Here is a 25529-nt window from a genome sequence, read left to right as displayed (position 1 = left end):
CCATGGGACCATATACACAGAAAAAGACAGAAGTGGCTTCTGTGGCTCTAGTGGTAGAGCACTAGCCTTGTTAAAGCCCAAGGACAGTGCCCAGGCCCTCAGTTCAAGGCCCAGGACTAGCCAAAAAAAAAAAGTGAAGACAGCTCATGGGAAGAAAGTATTTTCATATTTACATATGTAAACAAAACAACAAAACCATTGTAACTCAGTAATCAAAAATCCAATTTTCCAATGACCCAATAATAGACTGTTTTCAAAGGAGAATGTACAGGTAGCTAATAAACACATAAATGTTTACTGTTATTAGTCATCAGTAAAATGCAAGTCACAGTAAGATGTCACTTCACAATCATTCAAATGACTAAACAGATCAACAGTAGTGTTAAGGCTATGGAGAATTTGGAACCCACACACATTGTTGGGAGGACTGCAAAATGGTACAGTTACTCTGGAAAACAGTTTGATTGTGCTTCAAATGTTAAACATAGAATCATTGTAAGGCTTAGTAATTCCCTGGGAACATTGAGAAAATATTTCTACACAGTAGCTAGAACATGAGTACCAAAGCATCATCATCACTCATATTGGCCAAAAAAGTAGAAAAAACCCAAGTGTACATCATTGACAAATGGATCAGTGTCAGGGATACTTTGTGGAAAGTGAATTTGTTAGAAAGCTTTACATGAACTTACAGGTTACTTTGAATGCAAATTAAGACAGCTTTTAACATCACATGGCTAAATTGCCATGTGGTATCACTGTCTTACATGTTTTCCATTGTTGAAATATTACATGGTATAAGGATGCTCACTCTCTCCACTCCTCTTCAATGTAGTATTAGGATTCCTAGCCAGAGTAATAAAGGCAAGAAGCAAACATAAAGGGGATCCAAATAGGGAAAGAGGAAGTGAAACAAGAGGTTGATCTTTGTGATTGTTGTTCTTAATGTACTATGTAATTTCTTTTCTCTTTTTTCCCCTTATCTTTAATCTCATGTGGTTACTCTATCTGACTTTGTTACCTGTTATAGTGTATACACATTTATTTGTTTATTTGAGATAGGAAAGGGAAGGGGAAAATAGGATGATTGGGAGGGGTAGAGGGAGGGAAAGGGGAACAAAACATGAGAAGGGGTATCAGTGTTCAATAAGTAATGCACCCATTACCTAATGAATATAACTGTAATGTCTCTATATATTATCCTGACAATTAAAAAAAAGAAATATTACGTGGTCCATGCATATACCCATAAAGAAATGAAGTAATTCTTCAGAACAGCTAGGTGGAAGAAGCTAGTCATAAAAGATAACATAGTGGGCCAGGAGTTTGGCCTAGTGGTAGAGTTCTTGCGTAGTATGCACAAAGACCCGGGTTTGATTCCTCAGCACCACATACATTTAAAAAAAAAAAAAAGCCAAAAGTGGTAGAGCTCTAGCCTTGAGAAAGCCCAAAGACAGTGCTGGGAAGTCAGGGAAACAGGAGGGACAGCTAATGGATATATGGTTTCTTTTCTGAAAATATGCAAATTATTTGAAGTCAGATTTTGGTGATGGCTGTGAAACTGAATATTGTACACTGAAATGTCTCATAATTTAGATGAGTAAATTATGTTATTTGATTTTTATTTCAATAAAATTTTTTTAAAGTAGATGGCTGTTCACTACTGGCTCATTCATATAATTCTAGCTACTTAGGGTTGAGCTCTATAAGAACTACAGTTCAAAGCTAGTTCAGGCAGGATATTCTATGAGACTCTTATCTCCCCTTGACCAGCAAAAATGCTGGAAATGGAGGTGTGCCTTAAATGATAGAGCGTGAGCTTTGAGTGGAAAAGCTAGGGAGCAACATCCATGTCCTGAGTTCAAGCCCCAGTACTGGAACATCTGCAGAAGAACACATTTATGTCCCTTTGTTACATGGTGATAAAACTCAAAACTTTACAAATAACCAACTGATTTCTAGTGTTCTATTTTTAGTCTTGAACAAATAATTTCCTAAAGACTTCAGCTTTAAAAACTTTGAAAACCATTCTGGGTTTGAGAACTTTTTTTTTCACTCACCGTGTGGGAGATTTTCTTAGCAGTCAGGCTACAGTGGCACATACCTATAATCCTAGCCCTTTGGAAGTACTTTCTGGTGCTGGTCCTAGGGCTTGAACTCAGGGCCTAAGCATTGTCCCTGTGCTTCCCCCCCCCCCAAACCCCAAGACTAGTATACTACCACTTGAGCCTCAGCTCTACTCCTGCCCTTTTGGAGGTCAGTTGGAGATGAGTCTCATGGTCTTTCCTGCCTAGGTTGCCTTTTAACAGTGATCCTCAGATTTTAGCCTCCCCAAGTAGCTAGGATTACAGGTATGAGCCATCACTGCCCAACCATTTGCATATTTCTAATGTCATCCATGGGCCATACAAAATTGTGAACGTAAGCAGGTGGACTGGAGGCAGCCATAAGAACTAATGAAAGATGAGTGTGTCTTGGGTCTTATGTATCCCTGGACCAGATGTTCACAGTGCTTCTGATACCTAAGTAATGCATCTGTGAATATAGGTTCTCAGTTTATATTTTGTTTGTTTATATTATTATATTTTATTATTTTTATGTTTGATTATATATTTTTGACCTATTTTGTCTTTAAAAATGTTGTCAGTGGGCTGGGAGTTTGGCCTAGTGGTAGAGTGCTTGCCTAGCATGCACCAAAGACCTGGGTTCGATTCCTCAGTACCACATACATAGAAAAAGCCAGAAGTGGTGCCGTAACTCAAGTGGCAGAGTGCTAGCTTTGAGGAATAAGCCCAAGGACAGTGCTCAGGCCCTGAGTTCAAGCCCCAGGACTGGCACCCCCCCAAAAATGTTATTAACATACATATTCATATTTTGCGTACATGTGCATATTATACACAAAACATAATTATAGCTATACTTGGGGGATTGGGAGGTGGAGAGAAGGAAAGAATGATGGAAGATGAATAAAGATAAATATTATTACAGTACTGTATATAAATATATGAAAATTGAACATTAAACCTATTGAAATTGTCCTAAATGGGTATAAGGGAAGGAGAATGAGGGAGAGTGATGAAGGGAGTAAGTTTGATTAGGATACATTTTAAGGAGCTGTGTTAATAATTTTGATTCTAGGTATTTGTGTGGTTTTAAATGTCTGATAAATACTTATAATGATATAATGCAGGTGAATTTTGGAGAAGTCTCATAATTATATCTGGCCTCATACTAAATAATTTAGTGGGTAATAAGCAACAAATATATTTTAATGTCTTTAGTGATCATGTGACATTGGATTCAGTTTTTTTTTAATGATAGGTATGTGATTATATTAGTTTTTCTTTATTTGCAGAGATCCTGCATATTTTGATGAAAATTGGCTAAATAGAATCAAAACTGAAGTGGGAGATAATTGGAGACTAAAGGTATTTTTTTACTTTTTAATATTTTAAATATTTGTGTTGCATAGTATTTGTTATATTAGATTAAAATCTAATATATCCAATAGAAATGTAGGAAGCCTGTAGTGAAACAATGTGAAATTGAATATTGGTGACCAAGATACATCCTAGGTACGTTTTTAAAGGATAGTGGCTTTGCAGCCAGAGCCTCTGTGTTCACATCATATTAATATCATTTACTTTCTCTAGACAAGTGTTTTAATCTTTGACAATCTCAGTTGTATCATCGTAAAATTAGGATTGTAATGAGATCTACAGTACAGAAATAAATGACTTATGACTTAAGTGTAAAGACCTTAGAATTATTCACAGTGCATGTGTTAGTTGCTAGTGCTATTGTTAACAACTTGAAAATTTGATAATCAATGAGACATGCTCATTAGTAGCCTTAAGTTCCAATATTTCTTGATTTTAGGTAGAATAAACCTACTTTAGGTCTGGGAATGTGGCTTACTGGTAGGGTGCTTGCCTAGCATGCATGAAGCCCAAGGTTTCATTCCTCAGTATCACATAAACAGAAAGGGCTGGAAGTGACACTGTGGTTCAAGTAGTAGAGCACTAGCCTTGAGCACAGAGAGGCCCAGGGACAGTGCCAAGCCCTGATCATATAAAATATTTATCAAAAAAAATTTTTTTTAAATGTGTGCCAGTATTGGTGCTTAATGTTCTCCAGGGCCTCATGTTATTGCTGAGCATTTTTGCTCAAGCCTGGAGCTCTACCACTTGGGTTATACCTCTACTTTCAGCTTTTTGCTAGTTAATTGGAGATTAGTGTATTAGATTTGTCTGCCTGGACTTGCTTGATCCTCAGATATCAGCATCCTTAGTATATTACAGGCATGAACCATTGACACTCAGCTAGTGAGCTTAATTTTTGTGAATCCATAATGGTCATGACTGACAATCTGAAAAAGCCCTAAACTATTTTCTTTTCTTTTTTTTTTTAATTGTATTTTATTGTATTGCAAAGAGTGGTTATAGTTACATTCATAAGGTAGTGGATACATTACTTCTTAAGCATGTTTTTCTCTCATTTTCCCTCTCTCTACCCCCTCCCAATCATCTTGTTTTTCCCCTTCCCTACCCTATACCAAATGAATAAACATATCCCATATACCAGGTAACAAAGTCAGATTCAGTGACATGAGATAAACCATAAGCAGGGGCGGGGGTGGGAAATCACACAGTAGGTTGAATAAAACTATTGTTTCCATATCTTGGAGTTCACTTCGCTTATCCTAGAACTATTTTCTATTTGATATATACTAGTGAACTCTCAGAAATATATGTATTTCCCAAGATACATATAATTGATGAAAAGTATTGGTCTCGGTATTAGCACTACCAAATCTTTTTTTTTTTTTTTTTTATCCTTTTTTGGTACTGGGGATCGAACCCAGGATGTTGCACTTACTAGGTAAGTGCTTTGCCACTGAGCTACATCCCAGCCCGTGACTACCAAATCTTAATTTGTTATTTTTTACTAAGTGGATGCCTGGAATTTTCACTTGGCTTACTTGCTCATGGCTCATTCTCTGCCACTTGAGCCACATCTCTAGACCACATCTCTGCTGGTGGTAAACTGAAAAGTCTCATGGACTTTTCTCCCTAGACTGGTTTTGAACCATGATCTACCAGGTCATGAGTCACCAGTGCCCCAGGCCAATACATGTTAAAACAATACTGCTGATTATTTTGTGTTTGCTTGCTGGCTTGACCAAAGAGACAGCTACATACTTCTTATACACACATACATGTACAGATATACCCACATATACTGTTGTCTTTAGTGTCACGAGTATGACAACGGTAGTAACATAGGATTTTCATATTCTTAATGTTTGAAATTGAAATTCTTCACCATACTTTAGCTGATGATGTACTTCAGTTGTATGGGATAGTCATAAAAAATGAGACAGAACTTTTTTGTGATGGGGAAAACTTCTATTGTAAGTAAACATGTCAGTTTTTAAGGTGTTATAATTTTAAACATTGAAATTTCAGAGGCAAAAGAATTTCTGAATTTTTTTCAGAAATAATGAGCTTGTGAATTTTATTCATGAGGTTGTTGGTTTTGTTTTATTGTATTGTTTTGAGACAGTTATACCGTTTAGCCTTAGTTGATCTTAAACTCAAAATCCTTTCCCCCTTCCCAAGTGCCTGGATTATAGGCATGTGCTTCCACAACTGGATTGTTGAGGTTGTTTTTTTTTTTTTTTTAATAAATAAGCATGTTTTCTATCTTAAAAATAAATGCCTTCTATTGAGTGAAGATAGTGCAGTCTCTTTCAGTTAGTCACTTGTTCTACTATTTTCTGTTCTAGGAATCTTCAGGTATAGATTGAGTGTCCTTAAAATCTAAAACCCTTCTGATCTCAGACAATTCAGATAAAGGTTGATTCACAGATTCATATAACACATTTTTAATTCAACACAAAAATTATTGTCTCAGGTCAAAAAGAATGAAATAAATAATTTACAGTTTTTAGTAAATAATGCCAGTGACTATGCCTTGTCATGTCACACAAATGGCCAGTGAACTTAAGGTCTGGATTGAATAACTACTAGGAGACATGTATGATTCTTTCTCTTCTGCATTCTAGGGTCCTTCTAATGGGACAAATAATTTGCAGTGCATGTTGTTGTTTTTTTTAAATCTTAAAGCTCACAAATTGTTATTCAGGAAAAGAAGCGAATCTTCTGACAGTAGAGACATATTTGTATATGAAGAGATTTCTGGTGGTTATTTTTACTTTTTTTCTTTGGCTTAATGCTCTCAATTTAGAATGTATACCATCTGAGATGCAATTTGATTTTTCTAGAGAAAATAAACTCATCTTTAAGGACACCACATGTTTTCTTACCCATCTGCAGAAAATCTGGGTAATTTAATCTTAATTGCCAAATCTTATTCCAATACCTTGTAACTTTTGTCAGTGTGATCATTGACATTGTAATTTGCATATATTTTTGAGATACTGGGGTTTGAATTCAGGGCGTCATTTCATGCTTTCTTAGGCAGATGCTTTTTACTTGGAAACTTAATATGTGTTATATATCTTTAAGGTCAAAGAAAGTAAGGTCTAAAGGGACAAATAGTCCTTTTTGATGATTAGTACAATTTAAGTATACTATTAAAGTTTGGTTTTTATCCACCTTGAATATTCTTTATGTGAAATGGTTGTAGTAAGAAATATGTCTGATTTGAAAGTTTTTTGAATTTTGAAATTTCCCATATACTTCCCAGCCAAACATTCCTAATCTGAAACTGTATCACTATAACTTTCCTTTCATTTTTTTTGCCAGTCAGATCCTGGGCACTATCCTTGAACCTCAGGGCTAGCACTCTACCACTTGAGCCACAGCACTACTTCTGGCTTTTTTTGAGTAGTTTATTGAAGATAAGAGTATCATGGACTTGTTTGCCCAGGCTGGCTTAGAGCCATAATTCTCAGATCTCAGCCTCCTGAGTAACTAGGACTACAGGTGTGAGCCACTGGCACCCAGCAAACAGCTTTTTTAAAATTAGGAATGTTCCCAGTTTGTATTTGCCTTATATTTCAACTTCAGCTCTAGATCTTTTTATTTATTAAATTATGCTTTGATATGTATTTGCTTTTTACCCACTTGCTTCTTTCTCTGAACAGATTAGCAATTTAAAGAAAATTTTAAAAGGAATCCTGGATTATAATCATGAGGTAAGGCCTTTTTAAAAATTCTACTTGGAATATTATCGTAGGATAGTTTGCTTTTATAATAGTTTCACATTAAGGAAAAATTGCCTTCAAAATTAATAATCAGTTTGTCCTTCCATATGTAATTTCTAGGATATTGGTTCACACAACTGTTACTACGTGCTAAATAAATGAATAATATGTCTCATTGTTTTATAGGTATTGGTAGATGATTAGTAATATGTTAGATTGATCCATTGATCCATTTAACAAGTCTGTTATCTTTTGATTGGAGAATTGAGTCCATTAATGTTGAGTGTTAGAATTGAGAAGTATGTTAGGGGAAGAATCCAAAGATGTAACTCCCAAACAACTAATCAAGATGAATACCTGGAAGTGGAAACGTGTAACTCCTGAACAGCTAATGTTGTACTGTTCATCAGAGTGAATACCTGGAAGTGGAAGTGAGTTTGGGAGGATAGATGAAGGAAGGGTTTATAGCAATGGTAGGAAGGATGTGCAAATGTAAGTCATTATATTCAGTGTACATTATGTAAATAAATCAACTGTGTAATTTTAGGGTAGGGACAGAAAGAGAAAATGAGAGAATGAAGGAGTGACATTGACCAAGAAGTATTATAATTTGACTTATGAAATTGTAGCCCCTCCATTTAACTACTTAATAATAACTTTAAAGGAATTGAGAAGTATATATAGACCCTGTTATATTTACCCTCAATTTTGGTGTTGCACCTTTTCTGTTTTTCCAGTTTATCTGCTTATCTGGTGGGATGCTTTCTCTGCCTCTTTCATGATCTTTTGTTTGCAGGATATTTTTTTAATATTTTCTGTGGTGCTGGCTTAGTTCATTTACTTGTGTTTATTTTCCTTTTTCATTATCTTTTTAATTTTAATTTTATAATTCCCATATATCAGTTGTCCAAACAAGGAGTTTCATTGTTACTTTTTCCTACATTTCTTACAATGTGCTTTCCCATATTCACCACTGTCACTATATTACTTCTGTGTATTTTTGTTTGTTTGTTTGCCCTAAGTTGTTTAAGGTGCTAAGAATGCATACTAGAAGAGGTTACTTTTTGTTACTTTTTGTTCTGCCATTTTATAACGTTCAGTTTAAAAGAAATAAAAAACATATTTCAGTGAAGATGGGTGATAGTATTTCAAAAGCTAGCATTGTCAGCAGGTGTTACACTTAGTGCTGTATACTTACCCTGTGAAGGAGTACTGTTATCCATGTTTCATACTAACAAAGCAGCCTCTACATACCTAATTCTTTATCTCCTGTTGTTTTTTACTTTTTGCTCTATAGCCCTTTATCCCTTACTTGGCAGTCAGTGTTTTGGGCCTTAGGTCTGCAGCCTAAATTCTGTGCACCAGAAAGTAATGCTGTAGTTTAGCATTGGTACTTTGCTTTGCTAATAGCTGTTGAAAGTCCAAATATAGTCATTATTATTTGATAATGAGAAACAGTTGATGTGAATAAAACTAAAATCAGATGTTGGCTTCGTCTGTATATACACATCCATTTGGTAAGTCTATTCTATTTGTTTTCACTCAGTTTCATTTTTCTTCTCATAGTATAGTTTTTTCTTCTTATTACCTGCTATAATTTGTAGTTAATATGTTCCTTTATACATTTACTTATTCCTTATATTCCTTCTCCTTGTTCCATAAATTATGAAAGCAGAACTCTTGTCTATGTATTTTTCTATGTCTATATATAAATACATAGTCATTGACATTAAATCTACTTTAGAAATTTCTTCTAAAACTACTTAATGGTTATTTGGGAAGCTGAAATTGAAAGATTGTTGAGCCTAAGAGTTTGAATCCAGCCTGGAAAACAGCCATCCCATCTTTAAATATAAAATAATAATAATAATAGTAATAAAGCTAGCTATATCCTCATGCTATAGTAAGCAATTGAAAATAACCAATATGTCTGACAATAAGAAAATTGCAAGTTATTTATAGAACAAATAGCATGTAGCCATAAAAAGTTCATATTTGTACAAACTTTAAAAAACATGGTTAAATATGCCATAAGTTACCAGTTTTATTGACCTACACATAAATGCTCTTGTAACTATGCCTATGCAGGTTCACAATCTCAAATCTCTTAGGCCAGAACCATTTTGAAGTCTTGAACTCAGGGGCCTGGGTAACATCCATTAGCTTTGATGCATAGCTTTGACACTTGTGTATCCATAGTTCTTACTCAACCTCCTGAGTAGGTTGGATTGCAGGTATCAGCCACTGGTGCCTAGCTGCTGATTTATGGTTTTTTGGGGGGTTTGGTTTTTGGGGTTTTTTTTGCCAGTCTTGAACTCAGGGCCTGGACACTGTCCTTGAGCTTTCTCAAGGCTAGCACCCTAACACGTGAGCCACAGCACCACTTCTAGCTTTTTCTGTGTCACTGGAGCCATAGCTCCACTTTTAGCTTTTTTGTGTGTATGGTACCGAGGTAGTCAAATTGAGGTCTTCATGAATGCTAAGCAAGCACTCTACCACTAAGCCATACTTCTGGCCCCTGCTGATTTACTTTTACGTTTTGACAGAACATATTTTTGAGTGTCATCTTTCAAAACCTGTGTGATCACTTTTTTAGGTATTGAAAACTAGGACATAATCTTATCCCTTAAGGGTTGATGATGAAATTTTAGTGGAATTAATGCCAGCTTTTCAAAGACATTGAATGCCATGACTTTTTTGACAGTTTCACCCCTTCCTTTGCTTTTCCCCAATATCCCCCTTCTGTCTAGGCCCACAAATTACATAATTGATTTTACACATTCCAAGTTTGTTGATGGCATGTTCTGATGTGAGGACCATTTTTTGGTTGGGGTTAGTTTCTCTGTGCTTGGCACTTATTTCATTGTGCCTGGCCTTAAAATACCCTGTTAGGTTTTTTTGTTGTTGTCGGTTTTTTTTGTTTTGTTTTGTTTTTTCCAGTCCTGGGGCTTGACCTCAGTCTGAGTACTATCATTGGGCTTTCTCAAGGCTAGAGCCCTACCACTTGAGCCACAGCACCATTTCCAGCTTTTTCTCTGTATGAGGTACCAAGGAATCAAACCTAGGTCTTCATCCATGCTAAGCAAGCACTCTACCACTAGGCCAAACTCCCTGTCCTACTACTAATTTTAATAACTTTTTTCATCCAACCAGAAGTCGTAACTTTATTAATGATAGAAACAGTACAAATTTCAAACTGAGCTTCAGTTATTCTCTTGAAACATAGATGTACAGAAAAAGGATACTTGTCATATGGTCACACTGTTACTTTCATTATAGCATTTCAGATATCATTACTATTATTCTTCAGGTCTCGAACTACCTTTGCTCTTGACACATTTGCTTGTGACATGACTAATTCTATGTCCTTAACTTCCACACCTGATTCATCAGACTTTCTTTTTATTCTCCTCTTATACAGTTGGAATCTGTATGTGTTCTTGAATGTTTAAGACAGCTTCACCTTGGACTTTGAATTTCTCAGCAGCTGCTAACTGTGCTTCCTGAGATAAGTCTTCAATCTTGGCTTCCGCCAAAACTATGTAGATATCTGAAGCTGGACTCTTGTGGACATCAAAGAGGATATTCTTAGATTTCCAGATAGTGACTCTAGTAACTCCTGTAACTTACCAAAGATCCAGTTTGGACTTAGCCTTTCATGCCTTCTTTTCACTCTGACTCTGTTTTGCTTTACTGACCGGTTCTTCATCAGTTTCTGCTGCTGACAACTGGACTTGTGTGGCTGCTTGTGTGGAGTCTTGTTACTCCAGCTCTGGTACTGATTTATCACTGTCAAATTCTCAGCCTGGGGCTGTGGGAACTCCTGCTCTGTAGTAGAGACAGTTTCAGTGGCTTCACCTGGCATTTTGTGCAAAGAATACGTAACCAAGATGGTGGCAGAGAGAGCCTGAGCTTGAGCTCAGGGCCTGAGCAGTGTCCTTGGGCTTTCTCAGTGCTAGAGCGCTACTACTTAAACCAAAGCACCACTTCAGCTTTTTCTATGTATGTGGTACACATATGGCGTGCTAGGCAAGCATTCTACTACTAGGCCAAACTCCAGCCCCTATATCGTCTTTCTTTAAACACTTCAAATAGCAGCCCTCCTTTCCCACAAATCTCCATTTTTCATTGTAAAATACACATATATTCAGAAAAGTACATTAAATATAAATGTGAGGTTTAATAGTTGATTATGAACAATTGTATAATGGCTACATAACATTTCCACCAGATCCTTATGTGTGCGTGTGTGTGTCCAGACGTGTGTCCATGTGTGCTTGTGCATGCACATACATGTGTGCTGGTCCAAGGACTTGAACTCAGAGCCTGGGTGTCTTCGATGAACTTTTTTACTCAAGACTAGCATTTTAGGGGCCAGAAGTTTGTCTAGTGGTAGAGATCTTTCCTAGCATGCATGAAGCCCTGGATTCTGTTCCTCAATACCACATACATAGAAAAAAAGCCAGAAGTGAGGCTGTGGCTTAAGTGGTAGAGCTCTAGCCTTCAGAAGACCCAAGGGCAGCCCTGAGTTCAAAGCCCAGGACTGGCAAAAAAAAAAAATACTAGCAGACTACAATTGAGCTTTTTCTGATTAATTTAAGGTAAGAATCTAACAGACTTTTCCTGCTTAGGCTGACTTTGAACCATTATCCTCAGATCTCAGCCTCCTGAGTAGCTAATATTATAGACATAAGGCATTTGCACTAAACTTAATCCTGATCTTTTAGATAATCTTGTTTTTCCTTTCCTTAATAGTTTTTGGTTTTGTTTTGCTTATTAGTTTCTTGGACTTGAACTCAGTACCTCAGCCTTTTCACTCAAAGCTGACTCTACCACTTACTTGAGCTGTACTTGTAGTTTAGTTATTTTGGTGGTTATGGTTAGTTGGAGCTAAGTTTTAAGGGTCTTCCCTCCCTCTTCCCCCCTCCCCCCTTTTCTTCACCATCTCCTCCTCCCCCCTTTCACTCCCTCTCCTTCCTTTCTCCGTCCCCCCCCTTTTCTCTTTCTCATTGGTCTTGGGGCTTGAACTCTGGACCTAGGTGCTGTCTCTGAGCTCTTTAGCTCAAATCTAGTGGACTACCACTTTGAGCCACAGTGCCACTTCTGGTTTTCAGGTGGTTGATTGGAAATAAGAGTCCTATGGACTTTTATGCCTGAGCTGTCTTTGGTCCAAAATTCTAAGCCTTCTGAGTATCTAGAATTACAGACATAAGCCACTGATGCCAGGCTTGAGGGACTTTTCTATCTTTGAATTGTAATTTTCATATCTACCTGTTGAGTAGTTAGGATAACAGGCATGATCCATCGGTGTCCATTTGTTGGCCATTTGTTGAAGTATCCAATAACAGCACTGAAAATTTTCATTTTCTTTCACTTCTTGCATGATGCTGCTCTTTTAATACCTTTATTTTTGTCTTTCACGTTGGAGATTTTACTCAAATGTGTTAATAATCGTGTGTTTATTGATACTTAGAAGTAAGATACTATAAAAGGCTAATATCTGAGTGAGTTTGTTTTTAGTGTTAAATTTTTCTGTGGTATTATCAGGAAAGCTTCCTCACATTTGTTTGCATAAATCATTGCTTGATACCAATTTCACCATAAAGAAATTTCACCTTCATTCTTCTTTCTGGGATCGAAGTTTTTCTACCCATGCTTTGGGAGAGAAATGGAGTGAAAGTGACTAGGAGGAACCTTGCTTTGGGGGATAAGAGTTTTTATTATATCTTTCTGGTTCTAGTTCAGCAGAAGGCAAACATCCAGTCACAGTTTGAATAATAGATGAATCAGTCATATAGATTATGGTTCATTGTACATACAGCACATCAAATCAGAAATTTAAGTTTCTGTGAGGAAAAATAGTTTTGATTTAAGTATGGGAAGTGAAAGTAGATGTTGGAGTAAGATTGACAAAACAGCTCTGCCCTTGGTAGACAGTTCATGATGATAATTAATCTCTATTAGCTATTTTACATGATCAGATAAATGTGAATGCAGTAGTAATCTTCTTATTTCCATTCAGATTTTAGGACAGCAGATTAATGACTTTACTCTTCCTGATGTGAACCTTATTGGGGAGCATTCTGATGCAGCAGAGCTTGGAAGGATGCTCCAACTCATTTTAGGTTGTGCTGTGAATTGTGAACAGAAGCAAGGTAATTTACTTAAACTTAGTGTGTACATTTAAAATATTGAAAGAAGTAATATATAATGTATAATATATATTTTATGTATATTACTCAGCTATTCAAGAACGTCTTTCGAAGGCTATCCATTTCTATAATGTTGCTAGTAATTTGTTTTACATTTTATAAGTTTTGAAAATTAGAATAAATTTGATTATGGTCATATTCTTTCACCTGCAAGACCACATAATTCTTTTTTATTTTTATTTTTATTGTAAAGGTGGTATACAGAGGTGTTACAATTGTATGAGTCAGGTATTGACTACATTTCTTTTTGAACAGTGTCTCCCTCATTTTCTCCCATTTTTTTCCCCTCCCAGCTTCCCTCCCTGCCTAAGTTATATAGTACATTTCCAACATAATGTCTAGTGAGTATGAGTGCTGAATTAGTTCACCCTTTGCCTTCTGTTTCTGAACACCACATAAGTCTATGAGTAGGATTTTTATATTTGTTATGGTGCTGGGAATGAAACAGAGTCCTGAACACACTAAGCTTGTATACTACCATTGAGCTTTGTGTGTGTGTGTGTGTGTGTGTGTGGTGTGCTTGGGGATTGAACTTGGGGTATCTTGGTAAGGCAAGTGCTCTACCACTTAAGCCATCTCATCAGCCCCTTTTTGTATCAGTTATTTTGTTTATTTTCAAGGTAATGTTTCACTTTATTCCTGGGCCAGCCTGAGCTGTGATCCTCCAACTTGTACTTAACCTTTGTCTTTGAAGCATAACAGGACATGCCTGTTTGCCTATCCATTTTGCTTCTGTACCTGGGGTTATAGGTGCCACTGCACCCTTTCTTTAGTTGAGATGGAATCTCATGAATTTTATGATTCACTTGACTTGGAATCTCAGTCTCTCAATCTCTGTCTTGCAGGTAGCTAGGATTATGGACTTGAACCACAATGCTTAGATCATATAGATTATTTTAATGCATTACTTTGGAAAGACAGTGAGCAAACAGGGTTGCACTGCAGTGAGAGTAACTGAGATCTCCCTGCCCAATATTTGTCTATAAGAATGACTTAGACATATTTTTAATACATTGAAATGTTTTTTTGCTGCGGGGAAGAGATTGGGAAATTTGATTGCATGTACTTTTTAAATAATAAAAATAAATTTGGAATTCCCTACTCATAAGGCTGGTAGATAATTCTCCCACAAAAATCATCTCTTCAGTGTATGTTGACTATATTTGAAAGGAATTAATAATACTATACATTATCAAGATTGTTTTATTCCTCTTTTTTTAGTGGGGGGAGGGGGTTATGGGGCTTGAACTCTGGCCCTGAGCTCTTCAGCTCACGGCTAGTGCTCTACCACTGAACCACAGCACCACCTCTGGTTTTCTCCTGGTTAATTGGAGATAAGAATCTCAAGGTCTTTTGTTCCTTGGCTGGCTTTGAACCTCAGTCCTCAGATCTCAGCTTCCTCAGTAGCTAGGATTATAGGTATGAGCCACCGATGCCCAGCAATTACGTTTATTTTTAAGTTAACTTTTAGAAAACTATGAGTTATTTCATACTCATGTACTCTGGCAAGTAAACCTTGAAATTTAAAGACTTCAGGATTCATGTCATGAAAACAGACTAAGACTTAAAATTAATGATTTGTCTGTTTTGTTATTGTTTTATTTATATTATTTGTATTTGTGTTATTTGTGTTTGTGAGACTTGATCTCAGGGCCTGAGCTTTTGTAATCAAGGCTAGCACTCTACTAGTTTGAGCCATAGAACCACTTCTAGTTTGAGGATAGTTAATGGGAGATAATATGTTCATGCCTGGGCTAGCTTTGAACTGTAATCCTCAGATCTCAGCCTCCTGAGTAGCTAGGATAACAGGCGTGAGCTACCACTTCCCATCCATGATAATGACTTCTGAGGAAGCCTTAAGAAGTCCAACTCATAGGACTGTACTTCTTCCATAGGGTTCTTGGAAATGTGTAGCTGTTGCATTAGCATGCTGACTAATGATACTTATTACAGAATAGAACTAAAAACAGTAAAGATGTTGTATCTGTAGTCATATTCCTGTGTGAAAAGAAAATGGTAATATTTATTGAACTTTTTGCACAAACTAAATGTTCTGTATGGGTATTATGGATTTCGTTTTTCCCCTCAATTGGATAAATCATAAGCTTGTTGAGCAGGATTTTAACATCTCTCAAATTCTAAGAGAATTTTCTGCTCTTAGGAGTGTATTAAAGAGTTAAGAAGCATACATAAATTGTGATTCTGAATGTTAAGTATTAGTTGTTACTTTATATATATGACATGTAACAAAGTTTGCTGAATTTACTTCAGCTATTTGGTATCTGACTTTTGTTTTGAGGTGTTTTTTTGTTTTAAGGTGTTTTTTATTTGTTTATTGGGTTTTTTGGTTGGTTGTGGTGCTTGAACTCTGTGCCTAGACACAGAGCTCTTCAGCTCAAGGCTAGTGATCTACCACTGAGCCACTTCTGGTTTTCTGCCAGTTAATTGGAGATAATAGTCTCACAAACTTGCAGACTTCCATACCTGGGGCTGGCTTTGAACCATGAGATCTGAGGATCTGAGATCTGAGGATCTTAGGATCTTGAGGCCTGAGCCACTGGCTTTGAGGTGTTTTTTAGAGTGGTTGGTTTTGGTTTGGGGTTTTGTTTATTTGCTATTTAACTTTTGATGCAGTACTCAATCTATTTCCTTATCTACAGAGTAAGTATGCAAAACCTTGAGGTCATGAGGAGTGAAGGAAATTGCTTTTGAGTTTTGCTTTGTAATCCCTGAAGTAGTATATAAATAAAAAGGGTTTTTGTGTTTAGATTTTGTTTCCACTTAGAAAAAGTAAAGATTACTGAGGATGTGGCTTAAGTGGTAGAACATTTGCATGCAAGTCCCTGAGTTTATTCCCAGTACTGTGAGGTGGAATGAGAAGTGAGGAGCAGTTGCTAAAAGCTCTGACTTAACTGTACTTTTTTCTTGTCTGACTTCCCTAATGGTGGTGTGACAGGTTGGAAAAGGCAGTTTAATAGTAGAAAACATACTGGCAATAAAATTTGGTTCTTTTCTATCTGATACTCTGCTAGACACTAATAGAACAAAAATAGTTTTTACAAATTAGGAAGTTGGGGGTTCATAAATATATGATATGCCAATACTTTCTATTTGTCAGAAATTAAAGATAAAAATTGTCTTCCACACTTAAGCGTAGTACACTTCATTTTCCAACATCGCTTCATAGATGTGTAACCAGTAATCACATGTAATTGTTTCAGACTTCAAAGATTTATAAATCATGTTCTATTTAAAATATTATACACTAATGTGTTTCTCATCCTCATTTAATCATTTATCATTTTACGGTGTTCGCGGGGAAGGGCCTTGACGTGGCAACACCGCTTCTTAACTAACGCTTCCCCTCTCACACCTACTAACATCTCAACCTCCCTGCCCCACTGTTACTTTGTTGCTTCTAGTAGGCTGCCATTAAGCTCCTTTTCCCCATTACATGCTACTGCTTCCTCTCTTCCATGTTCACAGTCTTCCATTTTGAGGGCTGGTAAGTCATCCTTGCCATTCTAGTTCCTATGTTTGATGCCTTTGAGTAGAATATCTTAAAAATATTCCTTTGCTGTATTTCAGTACATACAGTGGTTATCATGCAGAAAACTAAATGATGGAGCTCAAGCTAATGGATTTCTTTTTGTTTTTATGCTGGTCCAGGGGCTTGAACTCAGGGCCTAGGCAGTGTTCTTGATTTTAGCTCACAGCTAGTGCTCTATTACATAGCTCTATTTTTTGCTTTTTTGGTGCTTAATTAGAGGCAAGAGTCTCATGGGCTTTCTTGTTTAGTCTGGCTTCAAACTGCAATCCTCACGTCTCAGCCTCTTGAGTAGCTAGGAGTACAGGTGTGAGTCACCGACCCTAGCTTAAAGGTTTACTATATTTACCAAACAGTAACAAAGTCATGATATAGTTCTCCTCTGCCCTAAAATTTGTGACAGCAATTTAGTTGTGTTTTGTATATTGTAAGCACAACCATACATTTGATTGGGTACAAATATTCCTATTACAGTAGTTCCCTAAAAACTTGTTTTTGATAAGCTAAAGTTTTAACATTAACAACTAGAATATTGTAGTATTAATAATGATATAAAATCACTTAAAAAACTAGTTACCTATTTGGCAGAGGATTACATATTGGCATTCCAAATGGACGAGTTTTTAATGAAAATATTACTTTGACAATTTTACAATAAGACCTCTTAATACAAGTACTTAGAGTGGTAAGATTACTTTGTATTTGATTTTTGTATGTGTGGGATCAGAGGCAAGTTCAGGTAAAAATATCCTCATTACTTTTTAAAATATATATTTACTGTTGGAATCTACCTGACTTGTTGATACTTTTATGTTCAATGTATGTTAGTCATTTGTTACTGGAATTGAGAATAAATTAAAGCAAGGCATTTTATCTTTTATCAGTTGTGGAACTTGAACTCGGGACCTGGGTGCTGTCCCTGAGCTCTTTTGCTCAAAGCTAGCACTCTACCACTTGAGCCACAGCGCTACCTCCAGTTTATGAGTGACTAATTGGAGATAGGGACTTTTCTGCCTGGGCTGGCCTTGACATGTGATCCTTAGATCCCAGCTTCAGGATGAGCTACTGGATAAAGCAAGGCTTTTAGAAGGAAAGGAGTTGTTTTCCAACATTGGTGATAGGAACAGCTTTTCTCTTTTTAGTCCTGGTCAGGATTAGACTTATGTGGTTGCTTCTTTATCATAGGAAAGATATGGGATATCATTTTAAACCCCAAATTATATAGGAGTTAACAGTAGTATCAGTTTCTGTCTTAAACTCAGCCCTTTGTCCTAAGCAGGTCTTGGTTTCATTGTGTGTGGAGTTTTTTTTTTTTTCACTCTAGTGTAATATGAATAGTTTGCCCCATTCCACCCTTTGATATCCCATAAGATTAATGCAGACTTCTGAAATTTTTAAACAATGTAATATAGTGTGAACAATAATGTTGGGATTTTTAAAAAGTTGATGAGGGATCTTTTCTTTTCTGGCTTTAGACTTTGCCATTTCATCCTTCACCTCAATGCATACTTATACTCATGCTGTATGCACTAATCTTTAGCTGTAGCCTTGACTTTATAAGAAGTGGTAAAAGGAAGAAAAAAATGTCTTCAGGGGAGATAAATGCTATAGTCTTCAGCCTTTACTGTGGCATGTATTTGAGGCCATTAACCATGTATAAGATATTGTAGGAAGAATCAAAACACAGTAAACCACTTATAAAAATCAATGATTAGCCTTTACCCCTTTGTTTGTTTTTAACCTGAATAGTGACATTCCAGATTATTCTTGTTTACAGAATACATTCAAGCCATTATGATGATGGAAGAATCTGTTCAGCATGTTGTCATGACAGCCATTCAAGAGGTATGTTGGACTTTGTGCATACTCTGTGACAAACGGAAGTAGAAATTTTAAGTTTTAAGTAAGAGAAGTTATAAATTTGGAAAGGGAATTTACTCTTTTTTGTTGGTGATGGTGGTTGTGCGGCTTGAACTCTGGGCCTGGGTGCGGTCCCTGAGGGCTTCAGCTCAAGGCTAGCCCTGCCACTTAAGCCACAGCACCACTTCTGGTTTTCTGGTAGTTAATTCAATATAGTTAATTGGATATAAGAGTCTCACGGACTTTAGTGTCCTGGATCTCTTTGAACCGTGATCCTCATATCTCAGCTTCCTAAGTAGCCAGGATTCGAGGATTACAGGTGTGAGCCATTGGCACCTAGTTTTACTATTTTTAGGGGTTTTTTTTGTTTTTTTTTTTTGAAACCGGTCCTGGGGCTTGACTTCGAGGTCTGAGGTCTCCACTTGAAACACAACACCTGAGCTTGACCATTTGAGCCTCAGCACCACTTCTGGCATTTTCTATGTATGTGGTACCAAGGAATCGAACCCCAGTCTTCGTGCATGCTAGGCAAGCACTCTTACCACTAGGCCAAACTCCCTGCCCTGGCTTTACTTTTTTTTTGAGATTCAGGACCTCATATACATTAAACACGTGCCCTACTATTTCTTTACATTTATGATAGAAATTACTTCATTTTTTAAAAAATCATACTTGATTAGAGTAATTTCTCTTTTTTTGTTTTTTTTTCATATATTTTTATTGTAATTAATAGAAGGGTTACATTATATTCACCAGATAGAAGGTGCATTATTTCACATACATTGATACCCTTTCTCATGTCTTGGTCCCCATTTCCTCCCCCCACCCCCACCCCTTATCTTGTTTTTCCCCCTTCCTATCCAATTTCAAATAACCAAATACACATTTATCCAATATATCAGATAACAAAGTGAAATACTGTAACAATATGAGATAACCAAGGGACAGCAAAAGAGATGAGAGGTAACATAGTACATTAAGGACAACAATCATTCATTATATGGCTTTTGTTTTTATATCCTAGAGGTCCTTTCTGGCTGGCTTTGATCTTCAGATCTCAGCCTCCTGAGTAGCCATGTTTGCTTGCATGAGCCACCAATACCCAGCTGAACCTACTTTCCTTGACTTTGAAAAGGCTGGTAGGTCGGAGCCGTAGGAAAGGGAAAGTAGAAGGTGAAGCATAAGCAAGAAGATTGATAATAAATAGAATCTTGGAGAAAATTGAGAGAGAATGAATTGAGCACACAAGTAGCAGCATTAACCTTGTATATGAAGAAGAGTCAAGTATTATAATAAAAATACAGAAATAAAAGTGACTTTCTAGTTGACTGAATTGTTCAATTTTTTTAAGTCTTCTATAATGGGTACTGTTTTGTTAATTAAATATAGTCCAAAAAATAGCCGGGCATGGTGGCTCACGCCTGTCATCCTAGCTACTCAGGAGGCTGAGATCTGAGGATTTCGGTTCAAAGCGATTCTGGGCACTAACATCGTGAGACTCTTATCTTCAATTAACTACCAGAAAACCAGAAGTGGCACTGTGGCTCAAGGGGTAGGATGGTAGCCTTGATCTGAAGAGCTCAGGGACAGGGCGCAGGCCCAGAGTTCTAGTCCCACGACCGAAAAAAAAAATGTCTAAAATGTATTACTACTGTTAAAATAGTTAAACACTGAAGCTGGTATTTTTTACTCTTTTGGAGATCCTCTCCCTATTATGCCAAGGAACATCATCTTAGTTAGTCAGACTCCAGTCTGTTGGAGTTTAAAATGCATCAGCCCATCTAAAGGACTTACTGAATCTTCCCAGTTCTCACTCAAGTTGTTTTGACTCAGTAACATGGGGTCTAACAATTTATATTCTAACAAGTTATCAGATTGTGTTGATGCTGTTGGTTTGGGGAAGTAAAAGTCATGTTAGTAACCACTTGTAGGGAGGCAAATGTACAACTGAATGTAGTATCTTAATTCTGTAGAGAACTGGGTAAAGGCTAAAATCACAAGTTCTTTCCATATTGCATGTCCTCATTTCTAAGTGTCTATCCTACTTTTTGTCCTTCAGACAAAGAAACCTTAGAAAAAGAAGAAAGTGTGCCAGTGGTTCATGCCTATAATCCTAGCTATCAAAATGCTGAGCTCTGAGGATCACAATTCAAAGCCCAGGCAAGAGAGTCTATGAGGCTTTTAACTCTAGTTAACCACCAAAGAAAGCCAGAAGTAGAGCTGTGAGTCAAGTGGTAGACCACTAGTCTTGAGCACAAAAGCTCATGGATAGTACCTAGGCCCAAAGTGAAAGCCCAGGACTGATCAAAAAAGGAGGGGGCCAAGTGTCTATCCTACTTTTTATCCTTCAGACAAACCTTAGAAGAAAGTGTGCCAGTGGCTCACAACTGTAATCCTGACTACTCAGGAGGTTGAGATCTGAGGATTGCTGTTCAAAGTCAGCCTGGGCACTAAAGTCCGTGAAACTCTTATCTCCAATTAACCACCAGAAAACCAGAAGTGGCACTGTGGCTACAGTAGGGGTAGGGTGGTAAGCCTTGAGCTGAAGAGCTTAGGGACCTAGGCCCAGAGTTCAAGCCCACAAGTGACCACAAAAAAGTGGAGGGGGGGGTAAGGAAACTGAAGATATCAGGCCTACCCTTGACATTTGCCTCCTTTCCAACCTTTCACATATCCTTTGTATCTTTCTTTGTATAGTACAACTGTGAAAGAAGCTAAGATATGGAAGGAATGAGGGAGTAGAGAGATAGGTGCATACACACAAACTTGTACAAATATTATCCATGCAATTTTTGCTGTTGTCCAGATAATATTCTTACAAACAAATAGGCACTTAATTCTTCTTTTGGAATTAAAAGTCCAGGTTTTAATATCTTCCCTCATATTTTACTCATTTATCTTTTCAGTGATAATAAGTTATACTTGATGTTTATGGCTAGGGCTTTCGTTGAAAGTGAACAGTTCATACCTCTAAAAATTTTATTTTTTAGATTATTTATTGTTATATATAAAAGTCATAATGCAGAGTGGAGTGACGCAAATATCAAAGATAGCTGATTATTAGTTTATACACAGCTACAGAAACAAAGTTTTGTCAGTCCTGTTTTGGACATACCTCTAAGTGAGGGATTTAAAATGGAGTGAAAAAGTTGTAGAATCAAAAGAAATAATTATAGGAAAACATTGCATTTACTTTGTTTCTTTGTTTGCATTTCTTTGTTTTCCCCTTTTCCTTCCTTCCTCGCTTTCTTCCTTTTCTTCCTTCCTTTCTGGTTGGTTATGGGGCTTGGGCATTGTCCCTGGGCTCTTCAGCTGCAGGCTATTGCCTTACCTCTTGAGCCACTTTTGGTTGTCTTGTAGTTAGTTGGAGATGAGTCTCTGGAACTTTCATGCTGCCATTGAACTATGATCCTCATATTCAGCCTCCTGGGTAGCTGTGAATACTGGTGTGAGCCGCTGGCACCAGGCATTTGCTTTGTTTCCTTGCTTTCTTCATAGTTTTTTTTTTTTTTAATTCAATAGTGATTGGATGTTTATTTTGTTGTGTGAATTGTTGTGATTGTTTACATCTTACTTTCAGCTAATGAGCAAAGAATCTCCTGTGTCTTCTGGAAATGATGCCTATGTTGACCTTGATCGCCAGGTATATAATTTTGCATTATCTTTATTCATACAAATACCTTCAAGAGATAATCTGCATATGTATTAGTGAGAACAGTGCTTAAGTCTGGAATACATTGGTGTAATTTTTCTTATTTTACCTAAAATCTAAGAACTGAAGTTACTTGGCTAATAGATATTCATATTTAGGTTTCTAATTTGTATTAGTATACATTTATAATTAATGTTATGTTAATTGCATGCATATACTATTACCACTTGTTTATAATACAGATATTTTGTTTTTTGAATCACTTTATTCTTCAATTAAAGATGTTGCCTGGGGCCGGGAGTTTTGCCTAGTAGTTGAGTGATTGCCTGTCACACATGAATACCCAGGTTCCATTCCTTGGCATGCATATAAAAAACTGGAAGTGGTGCTATGGCTTAAGTGGTAGAACTCTTAACTTTTAGAAAGCCCAAGGACAGTTTTCAGACCCTGAGTTTAAGGCCTAGGACTGAAAAAAAAAAGAAAAAAATATGTTGCCTGTATCATTTCATTTGTGATGTAATGATGAATCTGTCAGAAAATTAAATGCTCTAAAAGGAATGATTGTATTTTCTTTCTATTGTTCTGTTTTGTTTTGTTCTTGTCGATCCTGGGGCTTGAACTCAGGGTCTGAGTACTGGGTTTTCTCAAGGCTAGAACTCTACCACTTGAGCCACAGTATCTCTATATATATCAATTGATGAAAATGCTATCAGATATGCTTGATTTTTAGGTTTGCATTATTCTGGGACATGTTTGAGTGAATGAAAGGGACGAACAGATGATTGAACAGAAATTTTTGTGTTCTTTGTTTTCTCTTATTTCTTCCAGATTTTCTAAATGTCTTATAGTAAGATCTTTGTGTATTATAAAATTTTAACCAAGCTATAATTTTCTTTGTATATGTTTATTTTTACAATTTCTGCTTTGTATGCATTTTCATGGAATTTTAGTTCCTTTCCTTTCCTTTCTTTCTTTTCTTTTTCTTGTCTTTTCTTTCTACCACTAGGCCATGTTCCAGGCCCCTACTGTCGCATTCTTTTCTAACTTAAAATTTTGTGTAATGATGAGACATACCTAGGAGATGTTGGGTAATGTGAATCAATTAACAAAAACCTTTCAATTTTATTCAAGTTAGCATTAAAGTATTATTTAAAATTTTGTGTTGAGGGCTGGGAGTTTGGCATAGTGGTAGAGTGCTTACCTCGCATGCACAAAGAACCAGGATCGATTCCTCAGTTCCACATACACAGAAAAAACTGGAAGTGGTGCTGTGACTCAAGTGGCAGAGTGCTAGCCTTGAGAAAGCTCAAGGACAGTGCTCAGGCCTTGTGTTCAAGGCCCAAGTTTGGCAAAAAAAAAAAAAAAAAGTGTCAAAATGCACTAACTATTCAAGAATTGAAACCCCATTCCTCTTTTTTGTTTTTGGTCAGGGTAATGTCTAGAGGGAGTAGATGCATTACTTCTCGCACACTGATGTCCCTTCCTCTTGTATATGTTTTATCAAAACAAAATTTCTCATTTAGTAAGAATCTGCATCACCAGAAACTATGTAGTCCAGATAAAGAAGAATTTGAGCAAAAAAATGTGGTATGGGGAAAGAATCAAATTCAAAGGGCATAAAAGATACAAGACTAGAACTAAAAAAAATTCTTTTGTGTGTGTGTGTGTGTGTGTGCTTTAAGCCTTAAAGGAGGGTTTTTTTTAAATTCTTTATTTAGTTTTATTTTTTACTAATCATAAGGCTTGAACTCAGGGTCTTTGCACTGTACTCAGACATTTTTTTGCTCAATGCTAGCACTCTGACACTTAAACCACAGCACCACTTCCAGCTTTTTCTGTGTATGTGATACCAAGGAATGAAACCCAGGGCTTCGTGCATGCTGGATGAGCACTCTACCACTAGGCTTCTGGCTCCAGAGGAGGGTTTTTGACTTTCCTCTTACACCACTCCACAAGAAATAAAAGAGGAAAAAAACTTGTATTATATATGTATATTATAAGTTGTCCTTGTTCCATATTGTAATATTTCTTGCCTTTGTTTCTAACCAGTTGAAGAAAACAACAGAGGAGCTAAATGAAGCTTTGTCAGCAAAGGAAGAAATTTCTCAGAGATGCCATGAATTGGATATGCAGGTATATTATAAAATACATGTATATAATCAAATATACTGTTTTTCTTCTTTCTTCTCTTATTTATTTATTTTTATTGTAATATATATAGGAGGTCACAGCCACACCGGCCAGATAGTAGGTACATCACTCCTCACACACTGACACCCCTTCCTGTGTTTCTGTCCCCATTCATCAAATATACTATTATGAAATGGTATAGCTTAGCTATATTTCAACTGTAATTAGACAAAAAAAAACCCAACTAGGTTTCTGGTTAAGGTAGTCAGAAATAAAGATTTTAATTTTCTTTTCTTTTTTAGTGCAAACCCATTAAGGTTATAATAAATGAGTTAAAATAGACATCTACAGAGTTGTCCACCAGACAGCAAAACATTATATATTTTTCTCCGTGACCCACAGGACATTCTCCAAAATAGATCATATCATAGTATACACAAAAAACTTAAACCGATACAACAGAATTAATATAATCCCTTCCATTCTGTCTGACCTTGGTGGAATCAAACTAGTTCTGAATAATATAGTACACTGTGAAAACTACGCAGACACATGGAAGATGAACCGCATGCTACTGAATAACATTTGGGTCACAGAACAAATTAAAGAGGAATTGAAAAGTTCTTCCAATGCAATGAAAATGAAAATATATCACAAAGCAACCTTTGATACATAGCAAAAGCAGTCCTAAGGGGCAAATTCATGTCCCTAGGAGCTCATATTAAGAAGACAAAAGAAACTCAGGTAAATAAACTAAAGCAATTAAATAACTAGAAGAGCAAAAAAATTATATCTAAAGCAACTAGAAGGACAGAAATTACAAAAATAAAAAGTTAATATTTGCTGAAACAGGAAAATCTAGTGGAAATGGATGAATTTCTGTAGAAATATAAACTACTCAAATTAAAGCAAGAAGAGATAAGTCAACCTAATAAACCAGTATCATGCAATGAGATA

At 36.5% G+C, this 25529-nt stretch overlaps 1 protein-coding gene and 1 pseudogene across 3 annotated transcripts in view; one reads left to right on the top strand and one right to left on the bottom strand.

Moving 5' to 3' along the window:
* Window positions 1–25529, top strand: part of Hook3 (hook microtubule tethering protein 3) — a 109941-nt gene that overhangs the window by 22914 nt on the left and 61498 nt on the right. For all 3 annotated transcript variants that reach the window (XM_090353841.1, XM_090353842.1, XM_090353840.1), the window contains exons 3-8: window positions 3356–3428; window positions 7112–7162; window positions 13194–13326; window positions 18708–18775; window positions 22371–22433; window positions 24492–24575. In XM_090353841.1, the coding sequence (XP_090209967.1) occupies window positions 3356–3428; window positions 7112–7162; window positions 13194–13326; window positions 18708–18775; window positions 22371–22433; window positions 24492–24575 (472 nt within the window). The remainder of the gene's footprint in view (window positions 1–3355; window positions 3429–7111; window positions 7163–13193; window positions 13327–18707; window positions 18776–22370; window positions 22434–24491; window positions 24576–25529) is intronic.
* LOC150049042 (nascent polypeptide-associated complex subunit alpha-like) lies at window positions 10428–11036 on the bottom strand (annotated as a pseudogene).

The sequence above is a fragment of the Megascapheus bottae genome, chromosome 20 (assembly GCF_031878675.1).
Source record: "Megascapheus bottae isolate mThoBot1 chromosome 20, mThoBot2.hap1, whole genome shotgun sequence".
In the NCBI taxonomy this organism is placed as follows: domain Eukaryota; kingdom Metazoa; phylum Chordata; class Mammalia; order Rodentia; family Geomyidae; genus Megascapheus; species Megascapheus bottae.
The sequence above is the reverse complement of the archived record's forward strand: the minus strand, read 5'-3'. Positions and strand labels throughout refer to the sequence as shown.